The 17,683-nt window shown below is 41.6% G+C and overlaps 1 protein-coding gene across 1 annotated transcript in view; it reads right to left on the bottom strand.

Moving 5' to 3' along the window:
- Positions 1 to 10: 10 nt before the first annotated feature.
- Positions 11 to 17,683, bottom strand: part of E2F5 (E2F transcription factor 5, p130-binding) — a 36,060-nt gene continuing 18,387 nt past the window's right edge. Inside the window, exons 3-8 of the mRNA XM_010846240.1 lie at positions 6,947 to 7,056; positions 5,930 to 6,091; positions 4,651 to 4,694; positions 2,691 to 2,755; positions 1,152 to 1,419; positions 11 to 629 (exon numbers count right to left, since the gene is read on the bottom strand). Coding sequence (XP_010844542.1) covers positions 577 to 629; positions 1,152 to 1,419; positions 2,691 to 2,755; positions 4,651 to 4,694; positions 5,930 to 6,091; positions 6,947 to 7,056 — 702 coding nt within the window. The 3' untranslated portion in view covers positions 11 to 576. The remainder of the gene's footprint in view (positions 630 to 1,151; positions 1,420 to 2,690; positions 2,756 to 4,650; positions 4,695 to 5,929; positions 6,092 to 6,946; positions 7,057 to 17,683) is intronic.

Genomic DNA, 17,683 nt, shown 5'->3' with positions numbered 1-17,683 from the left:
GGTCGCACAGAGTCGGACACGACTGAAGCAACTTAGCAGCAGCAGCAGCAGCAGCAGCAGCAGAATGCTTGCTAATTTAACAGCTGCCGTGGGTATGTGTTAGGAATCCAAGAACTTACAGGAAGCAGAGGCCCAGAGAGTTACTGTTAAAAGTAACTACAATTTTAAAATTAGCTGATTTTTAGGAATTATTTCTGGTTAGATGATGTGGCTAACACAGAAATTGGCCATGATGGGCATATTTACAAAACTAAGTTTTCAGATTTCTTGTTGACTCAGATATATTGTTTTACTCTTCTTGGCCAGATTCTTCAGGTGTGAAAAGGGCTAGTATGCCAACAGTATAGAAGTTTATTCTGTAAACGTGATTAAGTATCCCCTTATGAGTTATTTTTCATAAAAATGCAGGCAAAGAAATGCTTCATGATGTCTATAACTTAACTATAACTTTCATGAACCATCACAGTACATTAAGCAGTTAAAAAATACAGGTTCTTCATGTCTTTTAAATCATAAGGCCACTCATAAATTCTAGAAAAGCATTATTAATATGTAAGTTTAGTTATTTTTTTTAAACTACTTACCATCAGAAGACATTAACTCATCAATGATATCTCCACTAATAGATCCTGCTGGAAACAAATGTGATAAAAGTTTTTTTACATTTCTTTTTATATATTTTGACAGCAAAAAGAACAAATATGGTTTAATTCCAAAATGGAATCCTAAGGAAAACTGTAAATACATATATATTTACACAGTCTATGAAACAAGTAGTAGTAATACAATTAAATGGAGAGGGAACGGGCAACCCACTCCAGTATTCTTGCCTGGAAAATCCCATGGACAGAGGAACTTGGCGGCTACAGTCCATGGGGTAGCAAGGCGTCTCGGACACGACTTATCGACTAAACAACAGAATATAATTAAAGACAGGATCTGTTTTTAAATTTTCCTCATAATACATATTCCAGTGCTGGCCACATAGGAGACACAAAATTATGACTTGTTGATTAGGTTTACTGCTTTGTCTCCTATACTAGACAAGAGAATAACATCACAACTGAGAGATTCAAAAATGCTCTCTAACTTGTCCAATGCAGTCTTCATATTTTCTTCTCTGCTTTTGAAAACAATGGCTGTGAACTCACCTGAAGACAAGGCTGTGGCTGGCGTGTGCTGGAGAGGCTGGCTTCGTTCAGAGACAGGTGGCTCAGGCAGGCTCTGGACGGCTGAGCTGGGCTTGTGTGGAGGCACTGGGGTAGGAGGCTGAGAGGGAGGCTGCGCGAGGTCGTCTGGGGGGGGCACTGGGAAAACCACGGGCTTAGATGAGCTGGACTCTTTATTTATAAGCAGCACGTGGATAGGTCCTGAATGACTCTTTAGATTGATCTGGTATTTCTTTTGTCCATTCTGACCCTTTGAAGTTATTGGGCATAAACAAATGAACAAAGGTTAACACCTCTAACCAACGTGAAACATTAAAAATGAGACAGGCAACTACGTATCCTTCTACTTCTCTGTGTATGCATTCTATTCTTGAGAGTTTCATGTTGAAATTCCAACTAAAAATCTTTATCTACTTAAAAAAATAACTAATGGAACATCCATACATGAGGGAACTCTCTGTAACCTTGTTCTGTTTTTTCCAAGTCTACTATAAATGTGTTACCATATTTTCATTTAAAGAAAGGCAAAGCTATAGGGACTAACTAAATACAACAAAAGTAAGTCATTAAATCAAAATAGTGTAGCGACCAGGAGTAGAATGGGATATTGAGGATTACAAAGCTCTTGACCCTAGAAAGTAAGCTTTTCTCAAATACTGGTCATCAAGAACTCCCAGCTGTAGAATGCTGGAAGGCACCTATTTTTGCTGTAATGACCCACTCCGTGCTGAGCAGTGCTCAGAGCGTTTCCCTCGGCTGTGGAATGCTCTCTCTCTGGCGGCGGCAGCCATGCTTATGGTGGTCATCTCAACATGTGGTCTTAAACAGCAAGTTTCACAAGGCAAAACTTTTTTCCATTCAGCAAAGCACAAAGACCACTGATTTTTCCTACAGAGATATAAATGTAAATCCCCTCCATTTCAAAAAGGTAATTTGTATCCTGAGGCTTCAGGAGCTATAAATGCCTAAATAGGAACTTCTAGGATGGCTGGGAGAAGCAAAGGAGGTAATAGGAAGTAACAGTAATTTTTTTCCACCTTTTTAAATTGTTAGTTTTCAAATCTGTTTTAGGAAATTTGAAAATGAAAATCGTGAAATTTATATTAGCATAGAGTCAACAGATATCTTTGACTCAATAAGCCAGAAAATGTTTTTTAAAAGACTTAATTTAAAGCAGTATATTATTGTTGATATTTAAAGTGAACTTTTTCCTCAGGATTGTTATATTGGCTGTAGATTGGTCAAACTGATTTTTTAAGGTTACTGACTGTATCATCACTCATTCCTTGATGTCTTCTAGCTCAAATAAGATTTTTCAAAAACTAATATGTTAAATGATCAGTCACATCCATAATTTTGCAAAAGTACTGAAGACATCTAACTTCAGATATGAATACTTACAGACAACTTAAAAGCAGTAACTTGAAAGTGTTTACAATTAGCTCATGTTCAGCTCCAGAAAATGTTTGTCCCTCGTGAAACAGCAGATCCATTTTAACAAAAGCTATCCTACATACGTACCATTTCTGGAATAGGTACCTCCAGTTGTGTACCAGAAGGTGCTTGAATGGCCAAAAGTGTATCACCTGGTCAAAAAAAATTAAGAAATAAAGATTTTTACATTTTAGGAACACTACTGATCTTGCAATACAGCGGCCAAGAGAGTGGGCTGTGGAGTCAGAATGCTGGGACTTGGTGACCTTGGGCTCTGGTTCTTATTCTGTAAAATGGAGGTGACATAACTTACCGCACAGGGTTTTTGAGGATTAAATGAGGTAATATATCTATCAGTTTTATATACAGAGATACAGATACCGCACAGGGTTTTTGAGGATTAAATGAGGTAATATATCTATCAGTTTTATATACAGAGATACAGATATATATAACATCATTTAATCCTCAAGGGCTTTCCTGGTGGCTTAGATGGTCAAGAATCTGCCTGCAATGCAGGAGACCTGGTTTCACTCCTGGGTCAAGAAGACCCCTTAAAGAAGGGAATGGCAACCCACTCCAGTATTCTTGCCTGGAGAATTACATGCACAGAGGAGCCTGGTGGACTACAGTCCATAGGGCCACAGAGAGTCAGACGCGAGTGAGCAACTAAACACGTGTGTTAGTAGATCTTACAACAGGGTAAATGTATTCACTCTATTCTCATTAACAAATTCTGCTCAAGTTAACTTTGCTTTCATTCAGGCTCATATCATGTCTGAGACTCTCAGAACTTCCTTTTAGCCTTAGTTAAATAACACTGTTTAGTTAAGTATTTATACTGCTTAAATAGGTATGATACAGTGAAATCTTAAGCTTACATGAACTTTTGAAGCCAGCATCTACAGTAATATCTGCTGGGCTGAACATTAAGAATATTTCCCCAAACTTTTTTTGAAAGCTTGGGAAATACGGTGACAAAATAGAGCAGTAAGGCCACGTATAAAACCAGCATAGTCTTAAGAGTCAGATTCTACTTGGCAAAGCGTTTGGCAAACTTTTTTTTTTGGTATGTGCATGATACAAGACTGTCCTTTTAATAGCCCATGCATATTTTACTTGTGTTATATATATTATGGGAATTCAGCCCCCACCTCCATTTTAGTTATTCATAGTGGCAAAGATCCTGCCTGCCGACGCAAGAGATGCAGGTTCGATGCCTGGGTCAGAAGATCCTCTGCAGTAGGAAGTGGCAACCCACTCCAGTATTCTTGCCTGAAAATTTCCATGGACAGAGGAGCCTGGCGGGCTACAGTCCACGGGCTGCAAAGAGCTGGACACGACTGAGCAACTGAGCATATCATCTTAAAGGGAAAACATGGAAGCCGGGGATGGAATAAGGTGAGGAATAATTTTCCAGATTTAACAGCACATCTGCTGCTGCTAAGTCGCTTCAGTCATGTCTAACTCTGTGTGACCCATGACCCTGGTGACGGCAGCCCACCAGGCTCCCCCGTCCCTAGGATTCTCCAGGCAAGAACACTGGAGTGGGTTGCCATTTCCTTCTCCAATGCGTGAAAGTGAAGACACTCAATCGTGTCTGACTGTAGCGACGCCATGAACTGCAGCCTACTAGGCTCCTCCGTCCATGGGATTTTCCAGGCAAGAGTACTGGAGTGGGGTGCCATTGCCTTCTCCGGCACATCAATGATAACCATGTTCTAGCTCAAGTTTAGTCATTGACTCTGTGATTCTCTGACTCTGAGACTGTTATTTAATTCCTCTCTGTCTTCGCTGCCTCTCCCACACAGAATTTATACCTACCAGGGCAGGAAATGAAGTGAAACCTGGGAAAAGCAGTTATTGTCATGAGAACAGAAATGAAAGCAGCCTATCAACACATAGCACTATAGAGGGAGACCAAAAAATGTCCACAAATACAGAAAATAATGACTTGAGGTGACTGCATGGGGAATTTTAAATCACATTACACTAAATACGTTGATCAAAGGAAGAACATAAGAAAAAATTTACTAACAGTACTTACCATTAAAACAATTACAGATGTCTTCATGAGTTACATAGGAAAATGTACTGTCAGAGAGTTAAGGAACAACATTTATATCAAGGCCTGGATATATAAATTAAGATAATAAATCTGAAGGCCAAAGTGACCAAATGCATGAAGGGACTGTCACACATGGTCAGATCAAAAAGAACACAAGTCTTGTCTGAAAAGGCAATCAAAGGTCCGTGAGAGAAGTATCCATCCTTCACTCTAAGAAGGAGCCACTCTGTGTTTCTGTGTCATCTGAGGACTCTAGGGAGAGGGAAGGAAGCGCATTCCATGCAGACAGGAGCTTCTGGGCAAGGACACTGATGGGGGAAGGATGCTGTCGGTGGGAGTGAAGAGTCAACTACAGAAGTCGCTGCATCGAGACTCTTCTTGGGTCATGGTTTAGGGAACTAGGCGTGCCCGCGATCTTGGCAAGCAGTGCAGCAAAGTGCGTGATCAACTAGTTCAATGCTTTTTTGGAATCTTGGGGCTCCACAAGGCACAGCTGAAGACCCCCATTATTATCAAACTGTTAAGGAGTTCTGATTCTAGAAAGAAAATAACAAATGACATCATGGACTTGTTCACAAAAGACAAGACAGTGAAAAATTATATACACACTCAGAAGTTCATGAGAGGTGGTACAAGATAAATGTAGTTCAAATGTTCCATATGAGTATGGGTAAGTCACAAATCAACAGTCACATATCTGAAAGAACACAGTGGTCATAAGGAACACATGGAGTATATCACTAATGCTTTTCCCCAAATATGGTAGATATCCCAACCAGCCTTGGAACCCTACCCTCTACTAAAGTACTATCTTTGGGTTAATATTAGGCAGAATGTATCCTGGACTGATTGCAGGCCTGTGATAGTTCATTTTCAAACCAAAATTACTTTTTTAAAAAACTCTGAAACACTGAATGATTTAGGTTCAGAACAATGGTTTAACAACGACTTCCACATTTGCAGACTCCCTGTAAGCACACGTTAGCTAGTGTAGTGTATCCTGTCAATGGGTAGACCACATATAGGGGAATCTGCAACAGACGAATCTGTTTGCTAATAGATGTACTATACGACTTGAAAAAGTAACCATTTTAAAATATTCATATAAATTATTAGAAGAATGTTATAATCACTTGCAAAACTGAAGTCTCTAAAAACACTGGAATAAAGTAACTGATGTTCAGACTGAAAGAATATATAAATACATATTATATCTATGTATTTAAAGATTTAAAAGGATTTCTATTCAAAAGGATATCTATTATTAATGGAGTCGTCCATCACATTTTTGATGCTTTGCTGTAGCCACAACTTCTGCTGATCAAGTTCTCTTTCCTTCAGTTCTAGATCTTCAATTTCAGCTTTGAGATATTTTAATCTATCTATGACTTCTTTAGTATTACAGCCAGCACCTACACCTCTTAAAAACATATGAAAATTAATATCCCCAGTATTAGACCCAGGTTAACATCACTTAATTTTTATAGTAAAAATTGTTAAAACTCACCAAATATATTTAAAACAAAAATCTTTACACTCTTCTAAAATCATTAACCATTAAAATCTTGAGAAAACGTAAACACCATACCATTGTCTAAACAAACACCCAAATTACAAAATTCTCAGTCTGTCCTAGTGTGCTCTTTGTCTCTAGAAGGTCGACTGGTAACTGAGGCACCAGAGGATGCCGGAGTCGAATGGTCACACTGGTCGTCTCATTATGTGGACTCGGATGCGGGTAAAACAGATTACCATCTTTTAGTCTTTTGTTGGGATTTTTGGCTAAAATAAACTGAAAAGCGAAGGATAAGGGGGGCAAATTTGTGGAAAAGAACATGTTTGTCACAGTCAAACATACAACAGTTAACAAATGACAACATGCATTTCAACCAATCATTATTTACAAAGTACATATTCTTGTATGTATGAGACTTAGTTCCTGTTTTCAAGGAGTTTATATTAGGTGAGTACATAGAACACCCGGGCAAAGAAGGATTAATGATACAGAGCAGGATGCAGTGTGCACCAAGTGAGCAGCTGGAGGGAGAAGACTTGAACTGTGAGAGTGTAACTTAAACATCGGAGTGAGCCAGGGGCCATCCCGTGTCACATAGGAGGGACACAGAAGCCCAGAGGTGTGGCAGGGACATGCGAGGGGCTGTGTGACCAGTGTAGATGGCTGGGACAGAGGACTCAGGAGACATACATAGCAGAAAGGTCAGCGTTCACAGAGCATTGAGAAGAAAAAGGTAGACTAGAGCGGTTTGTAACTTACTTCCATTGTATACTGTTTTTTGACTTTTTTTCAATTAAGTCAATTCCTTCCAAGACATTGGTGATATCATAAATTCTTCTTTTTTGCCTCACAGCCAAAGTATCTGCAGCCTGTTTAAAAAGGGGGGGAGGTGAACAAAGAAATAAATTACAATTCATATTTTAAGGCCAAAAAGGCTTTGGTTATTAAGGTCACAGCATGAGAGCCCAGTCTTAAATTTGACCTGGTCAGTTGCTTGGGAACAATAGCAGGGTATGTGCAAAGCAACCATCAAACACTGAAAATACCAAAGAAATGATTTCATTTAAAAGCCAGCAGATGTTGGAATGGAGGAAAAAAAATGAAAAGGTCATGACACAAAGCCCACAAAAATAAAAGAACACAATGAGAATATTTCATATCACTTTATGGGCTAATCCTTAAGAGGCGCTGCTAATTGTCTGCCCTTGTCACTTCCTATCTTATTTCTCTGTTCAAGAACAGTCTTGTTTAAAGACAGCCTTAGTTACTTTTTTTTTAAATTGTATCTCAGCGATTTTTAAACAATGAAGTCAAGATACTTAGTAGAAAATTCTAAATTATACACACATTGTATAATACCTTGAAATGCACAATCTGCATTTTCTAAATTCAATGAAAATAGAGGAATGAATCATGCCATCCCAAAACAAAGCATAAAATTGACAAGAAATAAAAACCTATTGCACAAGGTTGTGGTACTAGCAAATAGAGAAGTTTGGTAGTTTCACTTACATTAGGTAAGACCAACAAAAATACTTCATGCTACCATGTCATGAATGAATTGAGGAATGCTGTTATAGTTCCTCTAATTGGTTCTCACTCACATTTCTGACATTTGTTCCCCACCAGTATAAACAGAACCTCAGAGGTTACCTGAAAGCTCTTTTTTCAGAGTAGATTAGTCAAGACTATTTTGAACGTGGAGTCACATTTAAGATTCATGGTAGTAACAAAAAAATACATGTATGTCCTTACTGACAATGTTCAGTACATTATCTACAGAATTTAGTCTCAGATGATTAGTTACTGGCTACCCCAGGGTGTCACTAACTGCTTCATTCTATATATATAAAGTTCCTCCTACAAAAACCAGGGAAGCATTTTTGTTTCCTTCCACGGGGAGCAAGTGTGACCAACAACGGCTCACTCCGCAGGCCTCTGGAACCTCTAAGTGAGATCTGGTGGTTGTATCACCAGAAACACCAAGTGCCTGCTGCCAACCGCTGAGGTCTTCAGCAGGGGTTTCGTGCCTCAGACAGCGGACCAGGAGGGTGACTGGGTGTGGCAGAGAGAAAGAAGGAAGAAGCAGGGCCTAAGGCTGTTTGAATCCCCAGCTCTGACTACTTGGCTCATCTCTTCTGGAAGACAAGAAAACGAAGAGGACTCGCCACAGTTTCGCCCATACCCTCTTCACTGTACTAGGCGGTTCCCTCCCTGTCTCATCTACCAGCAGTTTCTGTTCTGAGGTGTGAGGCTGTCTTTCTCAAGAGTAATCGTCTGCCGCAAAGCTAACTGTAAGAATCTTAAGTTGTGAATTCATGTCTCATTTCCCTCTTGAGAAGTAGCCAGAGCACTCTCAGCTCTGCGTCATCCGTAGCTACGGACTCACACACCAAAGCAACAGCTCACCAGGTATGAACCAGGTCACAGAGCTACTCTCGGTCACTAGGCAAAGAGCCATGAGATCTCAAGTTTAGTTCAAAATTTGTGAAAAGTATCTCATTTACAGTTTATTTGTTGTTGTTCAGGCACTAAGTCATGTCCAACTCTTTGTGACCCCGTGGACTGTACCCTGCCAGGCTCCTCTGTCCATGGGATTTCCCAGGCAAGAAGACTGGAGTAGGTTGCCATTTCCTTCTCCATTATTATTTATCACTGCTTAACAATTACAACTCCGGGAGTTGGTAATGGACAAGGAAGCCTGGCGTGCTGCAGTCCATGGGGTTGCAAGGAGTCGGACACGACTGACTGAACAATTACAAAATTGAATCCCTGATTCCCAAAACAAAGTATCATTTCTTAAAAATCTATTAAAGCATATAAACATACAAATGACCAAACTTAAAGAGGATCTCCAGGAGGCTTTTATTTTAGCAGCTGCATCAGCTGAAGTCTGGTTCTGGAGCTGGGCACACCAGCTCCAGATGCAACCCAGCCCTGCCACTTCCTGTCTTCAACTGGCTTCAGGCTTTTTAAACCTCATTTCCTTTTCATAAAATGGGATAACATATGCTGAATTGTGGGGGCTATGCAGGATAATCTTAGCACACTGTCCTCTAGGTAATTTATACTTAAATGTTGGTAACAGCCTCATCATCAAATACAGGTTGAAACAAGGGATCAAGGGTAAGAGTTGGCGTGGATATGGACCTATCATATTTTTTATGCAGGGTTTTAAAAAGTTGCATTAAATTCTTAATTTTATTAAGTAATCCAAGACCTTTGTATTCATAAACCCATACCACGAATCATCACCAACTTCATTCATTTCTTCAGCTCCCACGGGGTGCCAGGCTTGTTCTGGGTCTTGAGGATACAGTGGTGACAGAACAACAGCCCTGCCCTCAAAAGAGGGAGGCAGTGAACATGTATTAATGTAAGTATTCTCGTAGGAGGAACGCATGTAGGCCGGTACTGCATTTGACAGACTTTTCAGAGAAGGGCTCCCTGATAAAGTAGTCTGGACTGAAGACAGTGACCCCAGGAACACCTGGAAGAGGTGCGGGGGAGGACAGGTGGAATAGTAGCGGGGGGGTGGGAGGTGGGGCCGGGAGAGAGGGGGGGAGGGGAGAGACAGGGAGAGGGAGCCAGAGATGACAAGGAAGAAAAGGCGGCAGGGGCCATGTCACTGGGCCTTCGTGCAGCCACTGTGAAGACCGGCTTTCCCCCCCACTGAAACAGAAAGCCACTGGAAAGCTCTGAGCACACGGGAACTTGACTCAATGTTTTAAAAGGTTCTCTGGTGGAAGCAAGGAAACCAGTGAGAAGGCAGCGGTGACAATCCATTCAAGAGATGGCCGTGGAGACTGAGAAATGGTGACATCCAGGATCTGTTTTGAAGGTACGGTAAGCAGGTGATACTGAGAAAGCAATTGACAGCGACTCTTCCCTTTTTGACGCAGGCAGCTGGAGACAGGAAGGCTGCAGGAGGGGCAGGTTTGGGGCGCTGGAAATCAGGAACTCTGCTCTGGCCATTTTGACACCCCAGGGGAGAAATCAAGACCACTGGATATGAGAAGTGTGTGGGTTAAGGGAGAAGTCCCAGTGGAGGTACAGTATCAGGAGTCATCAGTAAGTAAGACATTTTAGGACACAGCCTGGCACCCACTGGATTCGCCTAGGAGGTGAGCATAGACACGGGAGACGTCTGAGGGCCAACCCTTGGGTTTGGCAGTGTTAAAGATCCAGGGAATGAGGAGCAGGCTGCCACTGAAGTAAGAAAAGCAGGGAGAGTGGGGTCTTGAAAGCCAAGAGCCAAGAAACAGTGAGTGTGTTAAGGGCTGCTGGCAGGGGGAGCCAGTTCACCGAGCCTGCATCCCTGGATTTGACTATGGAGACATCGTGGTGACCTTGCAGCCAGTTTTGACAGCAGCAGAGTCAAAAGCCTTCTTGGAGAGATTAAGACAAGAGTAAAGGAAAGTTGGAGTGGACAGCTCTTCTGAGGACATTTATTGGGAAGAGGAACAGAAGGGGGCAGCGGCTGCAGGAAACTATGGGGCCTCCCCAGAAAGTTTCCACTTTCCTTCATCTCTCTTTCCTTTTAAAAAGGGAACAATTTCCACATGTGAGGATGCTGAGAGGAATGACCTGGTCAAGGGGGGAGAGGGATAATTTGTGATGCAGGAGAGAGAAGGGACAGCCACCAAAGAGACAGTGGAAGGTGGGCAGCGGGGGACGTGACCAGATGAGCAGAGGCAATCAGCCTTAGACAGTAAGAGGGCACGCTACCAACCGGAGCTCTGCAGGAGCGCGCGTGTGCAGGACGGTAGATGTGGTGAGAGGTTACAGGGAGGCAGACGCGGTGAAAGGTTACATGACAGTAAATGAGGTGAGAGATTGCACGACGGTAGATATGGTGAGAGGTTACACGACAGAAGATAGGGTGAGAGGTCACACGGCGGTAGACACGGTGAGAGGTCACACGATAGTACATACAGTGAGAAGTTATGACAGTGACATGTTGAGAGGTTACACTACAGTAGATACGGTGAGCCATTACACGACGGTAGATATGGTGAGCGGTTATATGGCAACAGATACGGTTATATGATAGTAGATATGATGAGAGGTTGTACGACGGAAGATAAGGTGAGAGGTTAGGCACCTCCTTCTGGGTGCTTTTCCTCCAGCAGAGAGAGGAGAGAAGTGGCTGAGAGGAGAAAGTGTGATCCTTGTCTAGGAGAGCCCAAGGTAGGGAAGCCTTGGAGCAGCAATGCTGGGCCCCACTAAGGCCCCATTGGGCTCAGCCACTGGCATTTCTGGGCATGTCCCTGAGGCCCTGCAGAATGCCAGGATGTTGACAGGGGCAGGCAGAGAACAAAACAGGGGCGGCTTCATCCCATGCTGCCCTGTAGCACTGAATAAACACCCATGTGTCAAACGCATTAAATTTACTTTTAAAGTTTACATTTACTATTGTAACACCTGACCGTAAGGGGAGCATAAGCCATAAAGGAAGCATCTACTAGATGCTTGAGTTTTCAGAACAGACAGATAGACAGAACCCTTTGACACAGATTTCCCCTCCAAATATGAGATCTTTTTCTAAAAATCTCACCACCAGTGAACAAAGTGATATCCATAGTTTGAACAAAATAAGAGCTGGTGATGCTTTTAAGAGGTGGACAAGTCAAACAACCCGGAGAGCTGACAGAGATCACGAGTAAGTGCTAACAGGGCTTCAGGGACGTTCTGGCCCCACCCCCTCACTTTAGCAGATGACTCCAGTAAGACCCCTGCTAACTCGGGTCGGAGAGATGGGGGCTAGCTTTATTTGGGTTAGGATTAGTTGCAGCTCATTTGCTCAAGGATGTTATCCCCATGGAGCCTGACGCTGCGTTCAGAAGGGCTGACATAAACACGGTAACTACGGAAACCTCCTGTCTCTCAGGTTCTCCATCTGCAAAGCAGGAACTTCACTCTCCAGGACCACAATTGTTACCACGCGTGCACTCAGCGTCTTGGCTGCTGTGCTTCCGAGACTAGCATTACAGCGAGGAGGTCCAGATCCAGAAACCAAAACCGTGCAGCAGGAACACTACAAAACATCAATTAGCTACACACACGCACACAAACATGCACAAGTGATGGGATCCTGAAAATAAGGTAGGAGGACCTCAAGTGATGCGTCAAGACGGCTTATAAAATATTTTAATGAGAATTTTTTAAAAACCTGAGCAAATTCATTTTCAACTGTATTCGATAGTTATTTTGCTTTATCTCATGATAAGATTACTCATTTCAAACACTGTTAAAGATAATTGAGATGTAAAATGTTTGATTTCAACCCACAGTTAAGAACCATTTATAAGCCAGTAATGGGGTAATTGTGTAATAGGATCGTTCACAGATATTATCTAATTTAATGCTGACAACTGCTTTGTAAAGTAGGTATCATTCTCCCTGTTTTTTTAGGAAGCAGATTCAGAAGGCTAATGAACAGTCAGATGAAATTTGGCATTAATTATACATTTATGAAACAAATTCGTGGCAAAATATTTTCAAATGGGCTATCATTTTAAAAGACTTTAAATACATGTGGTGGACAGTCAAAAGTTCCCAAGCTATACAGATGCACTGAATAGCAATTCATGTACCACTGATGGTTTCACTGAGAGTATAAAAATGGTCTGAAAAAGCCAAAAGATCTTCATTTCCATGTATTTATTTATTTAAAAATGATGACCAGAAAAAAAAGTGTAAACATATTCAAGACTTCGAGACCATGGCTACCACCTTCTAGAATGAGGCTGAAAAAATGAAACAGTTCTGGAAAGTGAAGTGTTATAAGAGACTGAAAAAAGAGAGATTACTGAAGGTGGGGGCAAAAAGGACAGAGTTCCTGGAGGAGGCTGCTTTTCTGCTTTCAAGGCATCTGTAGCTGTTAAATCAATAAGGAAATTAAACACCACAAAATAAGTTACTTACTTTAAGGATACAAACCGCTCCCTCCAGAACCAGCACTAAGCATCCAAGTGTTTTCAATCAGTGACCTTTTCCTGAAGGAATCTCTCCTTAAAAGTCTGCGGTGCTTTCGCTACCCCAAACTAACTGCTACTGTATATGATATTTTCAAGTGCACAAGCTTTAACTTTGTTCTAATTCTTAAAATGTTTGAACAGGCTCTGCATAAGCTTTTCAAAAGAAGCTTAATTGTACTGTCTTACGCAAGTCACCAAAGAGTTCTCAAAAGGAAAAAGAAGACAGTTGATAAAATATCTATTTAAGTAGGAAAAGCCTGCTAAGACTCAGTTCTAGAGACTGCTCGCCCGAGTCCCCAGCTGCATGCTTTGAAATTCTCATGTATGTTACGTTGTTATACCAGGAACCAAACTAGGCAGCATCTGCTATTCTACCACCCGGCTCTCCGTCTGCACATTTTTTATAACCCTGATGGTTAGTCATGTATGGATGTGACAGCTGGACTATAAAGTAAGATGAGCGCCAAAGAATTGATGCTTTTGAACTGTGGTGTTGGAGAAGACTCTTGAGAGTCCCTTGGACTGCAAGGAGATCCAACCAGTCCATCCTAAAGGAGATCAGTCCTGAGTGTTCATTGGAAGGACTGATGCTGAAGCTGAAACTCCAGTACCCTGGCCACCTGACGCGAAGAGCTGACTCATCTGAAAAGATCCTGATGCTGGGAAAGATTGAAGGCGGGAGGAGAGGGGAGGACAGAGGATGAGATGGTTGGATGGCATCACCAACTTGATGGACATGAGTTTGAGTAAGCTTTGGGAGTCGGTGATGGACAGGGAGGTCTGGCGTGCTGCAGTCCATGGGGCTGCAGAGTCGGACATGACTGAGTGACTGAACTAATGGTTAGAAGTTAGGAACCGTAGAAGTGGCAAAGAAGTCAGGGCCATGGGCTAGGCTGTGAGATAGCAGTTAAGATGTTGAGATTAAATGAGTATATCCAAAACACTGAGCAGAGTGCCTTGCACAAGTATTACATCGTGTTAGTCATTATGACTATTATTGATTCAGTTTCTCACTTATAGTAAGAAAACACCCACCTTTGAAAAATGTATTATGGAATGTAAGGACCATCTTTATTTATCTGCAACTTTAATACTTCAGAACACAGTCAAGCACAATGAAGTAGAAGAAAGGGCTTGTGGAGAAGCAAAAATAGATGCAAAAAACTATATTTTACTACTCAAAAAAAGTTCGCTCATTTGGATCCTATTTATTCCTTTTCTATGATTCCTAATGGTGGGGCTATTTAATGTCAATGTGCACAAGAAAACTGGAAGTACCATCTAGGACACTGGTGAGGAACTGCAACAACCATCAAAGGATGTGGCAGAGATTATAGGAAGGATAAAAACTCACAAAGCAGACGACACTGAGGCCACTGGACACAGCAATAATCCACCACACTTAGAAAAGCTTTGGGGTTATCACCTCAAAACCTAAGGTGATAATCCTTAGGTTATCACCTAAAGGATACAAAGAATAATGTTCATCATGACTAATCTGAGTTACACCAAAACCAAGTGCAGTCTTTTCAGCTTTAAACTGCAGACACGTAATGGATTTTGGAAATTTTTCAAACCAAAATGGTTTAAATGTTCTTCTGTAAGAAATGTTATTAATAGACACAAACCCTTAGCTAATCAGAAAACTCCTGCTATGGACAAAAATCTTATTATCTAAAGGATAAACAATGGTTTCAGAATACCTGGACTTGTCACATTCAAGGATACATTAGTCAGATTTTAAAATGAACCTAAAAATCTCAAAGGGATTACAGTGCATGTGCCCGATGGCTGAGTTACACCCCATTTCCATGTCAGTTTCCTTTGTAACTGTGACCGGCAGCCTATTCCGAAGACTGATTAACCCCCACCCCCAAATAACTGCGATCTGTCTCGCACACACACATGTATATGCATCAAAATATCAAAAATTTCCTTCACCAAAAACTTCTAAATGTCAAATCTACAGAAGAAATTAAAATGAAAAGATAAAGATTTGAGTATTTCAATAATTAAAACTCACATATAAGAAAGCATTAAAACCACAAATTAAAACAGACAAAAGACACATTTCACACCCCAAAATTCACAGCCTTAAAAAAGTTTTCAAACTTTTAAAGAGTCAACAAAAGAATAAAGAAATGCAAATTGAAACAATGAAAATACACCTCTATACAAAGACTTGTACCTGAATAAAAGCCCAAATTTGGGAGCAGCAGGTGAATGGGTAAGCAAAGTGAAGTACAGCCACAAAACGAAATACCAATCAGGGACAGAAAGAAATGAACTACTAATATAGGTAACAACAGGCGTGAGTCTCCAAAATGTCCTGCTGAGGGAAAGCAGCTCAAGCTGGAGCGCATTCTGTATGAGCACACTCCCGTGAAGCTCTGAGTTTTAATCCATGGAAAAGAAAACAGAGCGATGGTCCTCAGCGGGGTGTGGAGGTCGGGGGGTGGCTGGGAGAAGGCAAAAGGGAGCTGTTTGGGGTGATGGACATGCTCTACACTTGGCTGTGGTGGTGGTTACAGGTACAAGCCTTTGTCAGACTCACTGTATCGTACACTTAGAATGGGAGCAAAGAGTCAGACACGACGGAGTGACTGAACTGAACAAATCACACCTTTATAAAGCTGACTAAAAAAAAAAGAGATATTATTATTTATCACCTTTCAAATCTCCAGAATATGAAAACATCAGAATACCCAGTTATCTACTTGGAAACAGCACTTACAATGTGCCAGGCACTTTCAGTGTTTTAAACGTAGAACTCCCTTTAGCCATTTGTATAATAACAACCATTGTCACCAATTTTGTAAAAGCAGAAAGTAAACTCAGTAACTTGCCCAAGGCCACTTAACATGGTAAATAGAGTCAGGATGTAGGCTCCCTGGTGGCTCAGACGGTAAAGAATGTGCCTGCAGTGCAGGAGACCTGTGTTCGATCCCTGGGTCGGGAAGATTCCCTGGAGGAGGCATGGCAACCCACTGCAGTATTCTTGCCTGGAGAATCCCCATGGACAGAGGAGCCTGGTGGGCTGACCTTTTAGCCACTAGGCTGGTCCTGATGTGGTGAGGGTTCCTGGTCATGATTATATGCTTCTAGTAGACTATAAGTATCATTTTTTTTGTAAAGCAGTTTGGCAACAGCCATCAAAGTTTTTTGAATTTTTAATATCCTTTGATCTAGTCATTGTTTAGATTATCAGAAGCAGAAATCATTCAAAATGTCTAAATGCCAAAAATGTTTCCTGGACATCTGTTGCTAAATCCAACGGATACTACAAAGTCTTGTATCCTCCGAAGCACTTGACTCTGGTTCCCTCTTTCCTCAAACACTGTTCCCTGGCCTTGCTGCCACCAGTTCACAGGTTTATTTCCTACTCGGTCTCGGGCTGTTTCCAAGTCTCCTTTTTCTTTGCTGCTCCTGGGCTGTGTTTTGCAGAATTCCACTTAGTCCTCTGTCCACTCTAAACCTCATAAACCAATCATTTCCAAATCAAACTGGTAACCCTGGTCTCTTCTTGGGCTCCAGATTCATAAATCCCACAGGTTGCTAAATATTCACTCAAGGATGGCCTGCAGGCATCTCACACATATCTAGAACTGAACTTCCCTTTGCTTCAAATTCCTTTTCTCTTTTTGTAACATCTAAGTGAAAATGACCACCATCCACTCAGATGACCACGCCATTACTCGGCAATCCTTTGCCTAGACTCAGTATCCAAGTTCTGTCCCTTCTACAACTAAATATTTCTTCACTTCTTTATATTTCCACTGCCTCTAGAGCTGACTCATTTGAAAAGACCCTGATGTTGGGAAAGACTGAAGGCAGGGGGAAAAGGGGATAACAGAGGATGAGATGGTTGGATGGCATCACCGACTCAATGGACATGAGTTTGGACAAATTCCAGGAATTGGTGATGGACAGGGAGGCCTGGCGTGCTGAGGTTCAGGGGGTCGCAAAGAGTCGGACATGACTGAGCAACTGAATTTAACTGAACTACCTTAGTTCAGGCCTATAATCATATCTAAATGACAACCACATTCTCTAAATTCAATAGTCATTTGATTTATAGCTTCTTAAATGTACCATCTCTTTCTCTAGCCTCTGGCACTTGCTACCCTGCTGGGAATGCCTTTTCATCTAAGTCAAATTTGATCACATCCATTCTATTTGTTAGAAGCTGATGACAATGCCAAAGAATGCTCAAACTACCGCACAATTGTACTCATCTCACACGCTAGTAAAGCAATGCTCAAAATTCTCCAAGCCAGGCTTCAGCAATATGTGAACCGTGAACTTCCAGATGTTCAAGCTGGTTTTAGAAAAGGCAGAGGAACCAGAGATCAAATTGCCAACATCCGCTGGATCATGGAAAAAGCAAGAGAGTTCCAGAAAAACATCTATTTCTGCTTTATTGACTATGCCAAAGCCTTTGACTGTGTGGATCACAATAAACTGTGGAAAATTCTGAAAGAGATGGGAATACCAGACCACCTGATCTGTCTCTTGA

The sequence above is a fragment of the Bison bison genome, unplaced genomic scaffold (genome assembly GCF_000754665.1).
Source record: "Bison bison bison isolate TAMUID 2011002044 unplaced genomic scaffold, Bison_UMD1.0 scf7180017864233, whole genome shotgun sequence".
NCBI lineage: Eukaryota > Metazoa > Chordata > Mammalia > Artiodactyla > Bovidae > Bison > Bison bison.
Note: the sequence above shows the minus strand (reverse complement) of the source record. Positions and strands in the feature narration are given on the sequence as shown.